Source organism: Camelus dromedarius, chromosome 2 (genome assembly GCF_036321535.1).
Source record: "Camelus dromedarius isolate mCamDro1 chromosome 2, mCamDro1.pat, whole genome shotgun sequence".
NCBI lineage: Eukaryota > Metazoa > Chordata > Mammalia > Artiodactyla > Camelidae > Camelus > Camelus dromedarius.
Window position 1 is genome coordinate 66,551,075 of NC_087437.1, and position 9,265 is coordinate 66,560,339.

The 9,265-nt window shown below is 41.9% G+C and overlaps 1 protein-coding gene across 9 annotated transcripts in view; it reads right to left on the reverse strand.

The window, feature by feature from the left end:
* CFAP91 (cilia and flagella associated protein 91) overlaps window positions 1-7,999 on the reverse strand; it is a 71,199-nt gene extending 63,200 nt beyond the window's left edge. For 7 of the 9 annotated variants that reach the window (XR_010384370.1, XR_010384371.1, XM_064494869.1 and 4 more), the window contains exons 1-3: window positions 7,731-7,999; window positions 1,154-1,230; window positions 486-643 (exon numbers count right to left, since the gene is read on the reverse strand). Coding sequence is in view for 6 of the 9 variants with exons in the window: in XM_064494869.1 (XP_064350939.1) it covers window positions 486-643; window positions 1,154-1,230; window positions 7,731-7,857 (362 nt within the window). In the remaining 3 variants the exon portion in view is untranslated. Of the gene's footprint in view, window positions 1-485; window positions 644-1,153; window positions 1,231-7,730 lie in introns of those variants that run through there. The other 2 variants (XM_064494876.1, XM_064494879.1) reach the window with 2 other exon arrangements.
* Window positions 8,000-9,265: the final 1,266 nt, after the last annotated feature.

Sequence of the window (9,265 nt, forward strand, 5' to 3'; positions counted from 1 at the left end):
TTCTGAGAACATCTACTAACCAATAAACCTATAACCATTGCTTCTGAATCAGGCTCGTTTTGGTCCAAGGGGTTAAGAAAGAGATTTTGAGCTCAACTGGCCTAGGTATAATATAGCAATTTTACAATTTAAAATAATGCAGAATGGGGTGGGGAGGGATGAATTGGGAGCTCGGGATTTGCAGCTACTAACTCTACATAAAACATATAAGCAGCAGGGTCCTACTGCATAGCACAGGGAACTATATTCAACATTTTGTAATGGCCTAAGATGAAAAAGAATATTAAAAGGAACATATATATATGTATAACTAAATCACTATGCTGTACACCAGAAATTAACACAATATTGTAAATCGACTATACTTCGATATAAAATAAATAAATGTTAAAAACAAAATAGCTCAGAATGAATAAGTTAAAATTTTAGGAAGAAAATGCGTTTATTAAAAACACGAGTAGCAGCCGAAGCTACCCGACACTTACGCAGCAAGTTGCCGGAGGGCTTCTCGGTGTCTCTCCTCATGTCCCTTCCATTCCCGACTGATGAATGATGGAACAGGGTCTGCCTTACTCCAATATACAGAATATCTTGGATAATGGAACAGGTTACTGAACATGGTTCTAAACCTGGGAACCCTTCTCTAATGTTAGGGCAGGAATGTAGGGGGAAAAAAGGGACAAAATTACACCATAAGATTTTCTAAAGTACTTTACTATTGGTAACTTTTAAAAGGTACAAAACAGTGTATATGGCATAGAAAGAGGGCTGTTGGTATATGCATAGAATATCTCTAAAGGATACTCAAGAAACTGATGACAATGGGTGATTATGTGAAAAAGGCTGAGGGTAGCATTTATTTACAGTGTATATGCTTCTGTACTACTTGAATTCCTTCAACACAAGCATGTATTACTTTTCTCATTGAAATAATTCAGGTTATAATGAGTCCTTTATTCACTATTAGTTAATTAATCCTCACATTGGGCCACAAGAATTAAGATACCTGGTCCCCTGTTAATCATGGCAAAACAACTTCTGCGGAATATAAAATCCAGGGGAGATTTGGTGATCACCCAATCCAATCAGCATGGTCAGCGAAACTGGATAGTTCAGGTTCACCTGGCTGCCTTAGTCGATGAATTAGACCTACCAGTTTGCTTTGAATCAGGGTGGCCTGAATATTTGCCTGGTTGTGGTCTTTCTCACTTGACACAATATACAACGGATCTGTGAAATAAACAACAAAGGAGCATAAGGAATAGAACGTATCTACTCCTAGGCTAAGAATAATGATAAAGCAATGTAATTTCTTAATTGGAAAACAAATTAGAAAATTTAGCTACTGCCTTATTCTGCAGCAGCTCATAGCCCTGTTACTCTGCCGCCAGTGAGAGTCTGTGAGACGCATTTCTCTTCTGTGTATTTCAAAGTCAGTTTATGGACTCAAAATGCAAAAGGAGGCCAAACATGTTCTTAAGGCACCACCGTCTAAACAGGCTCTCTTCTCTCCTATGAACAAACTGCTTTCTGGGTCTGGATAGCCCGGGAAATCCTCCAAGAAGAAAAACCATGTATACATACACTACAACAATCTGCAAGTGAAACAGACAATAAATTTGGGTACTACCTCCCACATTCAGTTCACAGGGAAGATACAAACTCTTAACAGTGTATCACCCAGAACTGGTAGACAGAGTAAGAAAATGTCACTCTCTAATAAGACATAAGATCAGCGATCTTCAGAATTCATCCCTTAAGATGGGACTAAGTTATTTCTCCAAAGTTCAACAAAAGACTGTCCTGCTGTTATAAGTAGTATTTGTTAGATCTGTCTTTAAAGTGATGAAGAATATTCATGATTGATTATACCACCTCTTAAAATCCAACGCTGTGACATTAAATTCACAAGTGGCCGTCTGATACAGACTTTGATTTCTCAAGTACACATGACTTGAGACTTGTTCTTAAGTACACATCTCTTGAGAAACAAATATCCTGACCAACTAGTCTAGACTAGTAACATATATATCTCCACAGAAATTAATAAATTGGTATTGTGATTTAGAAATAAGTCTCTCTTGAATTCAGATGATGAGTTAATTTCCAGAACCTAGTAACTCCTCGGTTACCCAACACAAATGATTTACTGGATGCAGACATCTGATAGTCCCACCAAGTTTGAAAAGCAACAGGAGGCTCAGACTCTGTTTATTCCTTCATTCAGGAAAAAATTTTTTTGACTGGCTATTGTGTTTTAGGTGCTTGGAACACATCAGCAAAAAGGTAGATTCCTGCCTTCATGGGTGAGAGAGAATAAACAACAACATAACAAATGAGAAAATTATATAGTATGTTAGAGGTAATAAGTGCTACTAACAAACCAAAGAGGAGAGCAGAGTAAGGGAGAATGGGTTGCAGTTTTACAAAGGGTGGTCAGGGCAGGCCTCACTGAGGAGGTGACGGCTAAGGAGACTTGAAAGCCAGGGGTCAGCTCTATGTCACCTGGAGAAAGAGCATTACAGGCAGAGGAAACAGAGTGAAGGCCCTAGGACGGGAGCATGCCTGATATGGCTGAAGAACACCAAAGAGATCAGTATAGCTGAAACAGTGTGAGAGGGAAGAGGAGTAGATGAAACACAGAGAAGTTACCAGGGGCCTAGATCACATAGGACTTTGCAGGCCACTGAAGAGACTTTGGCTTTTAATCTGAGTGAAATGAGGACCCTCTGTAAGATTCTGAGGCAAGGAGTGACAAAATCTGACTGATGTTTTAAAATACTCATTGTGGCTGCCCAGGTAAGAAGACTGCACGAAAGCAACAGGAGAGACATAGAGACCTATGAGGAGGTTCAGACAGTGATCTGGGGGAGACGATGGTGGTTTGCACTATGATGGTAACAACAGACGTAATAAAGTGGCAGGATTCTACATATATCTTCAAGGCAGAGCAAAAAGTACTTGTGAACGGACTGGCATGGTGTGAGAGAGACAGAGGATGCAATGATGGCTCCACGATTTTTTGACTCAGCAACTAGAGGATGGGGCTGGCATCAACTGTTATAGGAAGGCCTATGGTGGAGCAGGCTTGTGGGGATAACATTAGAAAAGCATGTTTGAGGTGTCTGTTATATATCCTAGTGGGATGTAAAGTAGGCAATCTGATATACAAGTCTAGAGATTGGGAGAGAAGTCTAGACTGTGGATACACACTGGGGAGTCATGAGCCTTTAGATATAGACTTCTTTAGCTGCATCACCCAAATCTACCTCTGTGAGTTAAGTTGAGAAGCGATGGAAACTGGGCTTATCAGGAATGAAGAGGCCAGATTTTATGTCCTCAAATTATAGGCTACTTACTTTGAAGGCAAAATGAATACACTTGTTTAAACAGAAGGAAGAATATAGCTTCAACATCTCTGATATACTGGGAATAGTATGGGGCAAAGTGAAATTTCCACATTATTTTGTTTTAAGTGATTTAAAAGATATCACTGGGTCAATGGTTGCAATTGTGCTGTTCATCTGAAATTAGTTTCACCCACATTTCCCCTAAGTCTGAATAATAAGTAATAAACCATTCTCCTCTTACTTCCATAAGGAGTATACGGACACATCTACAGAAACATTCTTGCTATCTACAGAAGATAATGACACACAATATTGTATGATGTATGACTATACATTCTGTAATGTATCCTACAACTCTGCTCAAAATCAGTGCTCAAAAGACAGTAGAGAGGCCTCTGAGATGCCCAGGTAGTAGCAGGCACCAGGTTATCACTTGCTCACTCCTAGACAAATATCAAGTGCTTCATATGCAATATTCCTTTTAATCTCACAAAAACCCAATGAGGCAGGCCCTAGGCCTCCATTTTATAGGCAAGGAAACCGAGGCTTCAAGAAGTCAACAACTGGGGGGACAAGATGCTGGAGTAGGAGGAGGTGAAGCTCACCTCTCCCTACAAACACATCAAAAATACATCTACATGTGGAACAATCCTCATGGAAAACTAACAGGAAACCGGCAGAAGAACTGCTATATAACCAAAGCTGGAAGAACTCCACATAACTGGGTAGGATGGGGGGAGTAGAGTAGAGACCTGCACCCCTGGGAAGGACCAGGAAGGAAGAGATGGTCCACACAGGTGGATCTTTGCCCCAGAGAGCCAGCGAGTGGAGCCACAATTTGGGCACCCTTGTCCTGGGATCCTGCACGGAGGAGACAAGCCCCCTTACCTGCTGGGAAGTCCTTTGAGACAAACAGAAGAACTGGAAAAGCTTAGACTCTACCAACAAGGAGTGCATGCTTGCTAACAATCAGGGCCGAGAGAGACTTGCACTGGTGGCTGCCACCCTGTGGCACTCCCCAGTCTGAAGGGGCAGACACCCTGGCCCCATTCACTTAACACCACAGCCTGGTGTGAGATTTGGGCAGAGACTCGGTCTAGTTATGCGGAGGGCCTGTGGTGTGATCCAAGGCGAGCTGTGGCGCCCATTATCAGTGCGCACACGGGCAGACATGGTAAGCGCAGGCAGCGGGCAGCACCACAAGAACACGCAGCAGTGGAGCACTGAACCTCAGCCAGACAGGCCCTGGGCACGAGTACACAGTGGTTTGTTCCCAACAAGAATGTCCCGGCTCTGCCCAGTCCACACCACAGCCTAGCCCCAGATCTGCGGCAGACAGGTCCTGGGAGAAGACTGCCACAAAGGCAGCCCAGATCTCAGGTGGCAGAGCAGCCACCCCAGTTCCTGCAGCCACAACACCCTGACCCCCAGCCCCAGCAGTCCTGAAGAAAAAGAACAAAACTGGAGGCATAACCATTCCAGACTTCAAACTATCCTATAATATTACAGTAACCAAAACAGTGTGATATTGGCACAAGAAAAGACACATAGATCAATGGAACAGAGTAGAGCCCAGAAATAAATCCATGCACTCACAGTCAATTAATTTACAACAAAGGAGCTAAGAATATAGAGACAAGACGTTCTCTTTAACAAGCAGTGTTGGGAAAGTTGGACAGCTACATGTAAATCAATGAAATTAGAACACTTCCTCACGTAATACACAAAAATAAACTCAAAATGCTCTGAAGACCTAAATATACGACATGACACTATAAAACTCCTAGAAGAGAACACAGGCAAAACATTCTCTGACATAAATTGTAGCAATATTTTCTTAGGTCAGTCTCCAAAGGCAAAAGAAATAAAAACAAAAATAAAGAAGTAGCACCTAATCAAACTGAAAAGCTTTTGCACAGCAAAGGAAAACATCAACAAAATGAAAAGACAACCTACAGAATGGAAGAATATATTTGCAAAGGAACAACCAACAAGGGGTTAACAACCAAAATACACAAACAGCTCATAAATACAAATGAATAATACAAATGAATCTATATACCAAAAAAAAAACCCCTCAATATTGAACAAACAACTCAATCAAAAAATGAGCAGAAGACCTAAATAGATATTTTTCCAAAGAAGACATAAATGACCAACAGGCACTGAAAAGATGCTCATCACCAACCATCAGAGAAATGCAAGTCAGAACCACAGTAAGGTATCACCTCACTGTGGTCAAAATGGCCATCACCAAAAAGTCTACATATAATAAATGCTGGAGAGGGTGCAGAGAAAAGGAACCCTCCTACACTGTGGGAATGTAAATTGGTGTAGCCACCGTGGAAAACAGTATGAAGTCTCCTTTAAAAACTAAAAATAGAGCTAGCACATGATCTGGCAATCCCACTCCTGGGTATATATCCAGAAAAATGAAAACTCTAATTTGAAAAGATACCTGCACCTCATCATTCACAGAAGCAGTATTTACAATTCCCAAGACATGGAAGGAAACCAGTGCCCATCAACAGATGACTGGCTTAAAAAAATGTGGCATTTATACATACACGTACATACACACAATGGAATCTAACTCAGCCTTTAAAAAGAATGAAATATTGCCATTTGCAGCAACACGAATGGACCCAGAGAATATTACTTAGTGAAGTAAGTCAGACAGAGAAAGACAAATATCATATGATGTCACTTATATGTGGAATCTAAAAAATAATATAAATGAATCTATATACAAAACAGAAGACTCACAGAGAACAAATTTATACTCATCAAAGGGGAAAGGGAGTGGGGAGGGATAAATTAGAAGTATGAGATTAACAGATATAAACTGCTTTACATAAAATAGATAAGTAACAAGGATTTACTGTATATTAAATATCTTTTAATAACCTTATAATAGAAAGTAATCTGAAAAATATATGTAATTGAATCATTTTGCTGTATCCCTAAAACTAACACAATATGGTAAATCAACTATACTCCACGAAATTAATTAAAAAATAAAATAAAGAAATTAGCAACTTATTGATTGGCAGTTAAGATTTGAACACCAATCCTTCTAGCCCCAGGCTTAATGTTATCAAAAGCCCGTGAATTTTATGGGGGAAATTTTCCCATGAAAATCATGAAAGAGCCCGTCAACCAATTTGCCTGTGTTGTGGAAACAGTTCTAACATAGAAGTTGTCACAACCAAATAATGGTGAGAGAGAGGAAGTGTTTCAAAACTCAAGACATAATGATTTCTTTTAGGGAACAGTATAAAAAATTGCAGATTCTGGGGGGAAAGAAAGGAAGAAAGAGCTCATGATAAACTCAGAAAGTATTTTAAAATATTTTTGGAAGCTGGGGAAAATATATCATATTTAAAAGACTTTAATTAGCAGGACAGTAGCATGGCTACTAATTCACCAACAAATGTACAGATGTAAGCAATCATCACACATTCCCAACGCCAGGAAATGGCTACCTTAAAGATTCCCATCCAAAGGAGACCCTGGGAATCCCAGAGGAGATACCACATGGTTAAAAGGAATACAAGATTCAGGTGAAGAGGGTGGGGCTACAGAGGGCAAAACTGGGGGAAAAAATCATGCTTTACTGATTATAATTATTGTAGTACTAAATTCAATCACTCAACAAATAATTCTCAATAAATTATTAGGCACATAAGTACCAGTACTGGAATAGGTGCTGAGAAGGCTACAAAAATGTACGGAAGAACTTAAAGAACTCAGGGAAATTACGGTCTAGTAGAAGAGACAGAACATAAATGAACATAAAGCCAGGGCTTTAAAATAAACTGGGGCTTTACTGGCCTAAAGGAACTAGCGGACCTAGTTTATAAAAGATATTTTGATGGATAAAAATAAGGTTAAAGAAAAAGGGAAACCTAAAAACAAAGGTGAGATAAACTAGCCCTTCTTCACTAGAATGCCAAATTTGGAGTTGCCCAGAGAATGGAAGCGGGAAGGTCATTCTATTTGGGCATTTTATGCAATTTGAAAGCAGGCGTATTAAGTGAATCTCCAAGCCTGCAAATCATTGCACTTTACTGGATACCAAAATCCCAAGAACTGGTTTTAGGAAAATCGCTTAGCGCAAGTTAGTAGGAAAAGAAGAGTCAGGTGGCCCCGCTGGGTGCTCTGAGAAGCAGAGCACACCTGTGGCTTCCAAGACGCCTCTGAGAGCACCGCCACCTGGAGGGCTTGAAGCTGCTCCCACCCAAAAAAACACAATCGCGGGCAAGGGATCTGTCCTGAGGCTTGTCTTGTCGACCGCGCTTCTGACCAGGTCCCACCGTCTCGAAGCCTATATGGCCCAGGAGTCGACAACTCAGGAGGGACGTCTGGAGCCGCCCTTACCGTACAGGAAATCATACGTTCGATTGGCAGAGACGTTGCCCCAGGCCCCCGATCTCCCTCCGCACCACCGGGTTTGAGACACCTGCGGCTTGGCCTGGGGCTCCTGGATGGTCACTGTGTGACTCATAGTGCCGGCTCTTCACTGTGGCTAGCCGGTATAAACTAGTGAGACTTAGCTGCTCTGTGCACCGTAGCTATGGTAACTCCTGGGAAGCGCTGGAGGGGAAGGACCTGGCGAGGTTACAGAGCTAAAGGAGAAGGGAGGGGCGGGGCTGGCGTGGGAGAGGAGGAGCCGGGTGACGACAGGAAGGGGCGGGGTGAGGAGCGGGAGAGGAGGGGCTAGGTGAACGTACAGGGCGGGGCTCGTGAGGGGAGGGGCGGGGCTGGCGTGGGAGGGGAGGAGCGCGATGACGATAGTAAGCCTTGGGGCGAGGCGCAGGAGCGGAAGGACTGGAAAGCGCAGATCCCAGGAGCTTTGAGGGGTGGGGGAAGGGAAGGGGAAGGAAGGAAGGTGGGCCAGAGGGGCAGGCCTAGGGAGGGGATCGGAGAGGGAAGAGTTGGGCTGGGAGGCACGGCCTCACTTCCCACTACGCTTCTGAGACCTAGCCGCGAGTTTTAGGACGCCCACCCAAGGTCTACGCCGTTTGGCCGCAGACTGGGGAAACGGCTGCTGCTCAAATCCAGAAGCAATTTGTTAGTAACACTACGTCGGCTCTTTAGGAAATCCTTGGGAAATCTCAGAACCTTCTAGAATAGTTCCGGGCTTTTATTTCAGACATCCCCGTTTCACGGGACTTGTTCTTGGAGCTGAGAATCGCGCTCTAACCTTGGGCTTAGGCACACTAGGAGCTCTGGCCCCGGGTATCTGCGTTTGAAGTGGGTTGGGTAATTAATAACTGTTGATCCTCCTGCTGCTGCTGCTGCTGCTGCTGCTGCTGCTGCTGCTGGGCTTTAAATCAGCTGTATGTGATGTGGTGTAGTATGCACTGATTCTGCTTCATAAAATTTCTAGGGAAAATTTTTAACATAGGCAAAAGTGAACCCACTTTTGGTAATGAGCCCTCACTAACCAGCACCAAGAATCAACAATTATCAACATTTTACCAATCCAGTTTGACTTCTCTCCTAACCCGTTTTTTGCTTGAGTATTTTAAAACAAATCCCAGACGTTGGTCACCCTTAAATTAATCAGCATCTAAAACTGATAAGGATTTCTAACTTAGTCACCATTGTCACACTTAAAATTCCTTCATATCTCATATTCAAATTTCTCTAGTTAAGTCTAAGATGTCATTAATACTTGGTTCTCATCAAAAGATCCAAAAGAAGTCTTCACATTGCATTTTGGTATCTCTTAAGTCTTTTATTCTAAAACAGTGAATTTGTAATACCTTCAATAATTTTCTTTATTACAGACGTGTATATATGATACGTATAATATAGATATTCATACACTGACGTGTATGGATATACACATGTAATATATGTATATATTGTATTTATATGTACATATATTACATAATATACAAATTATA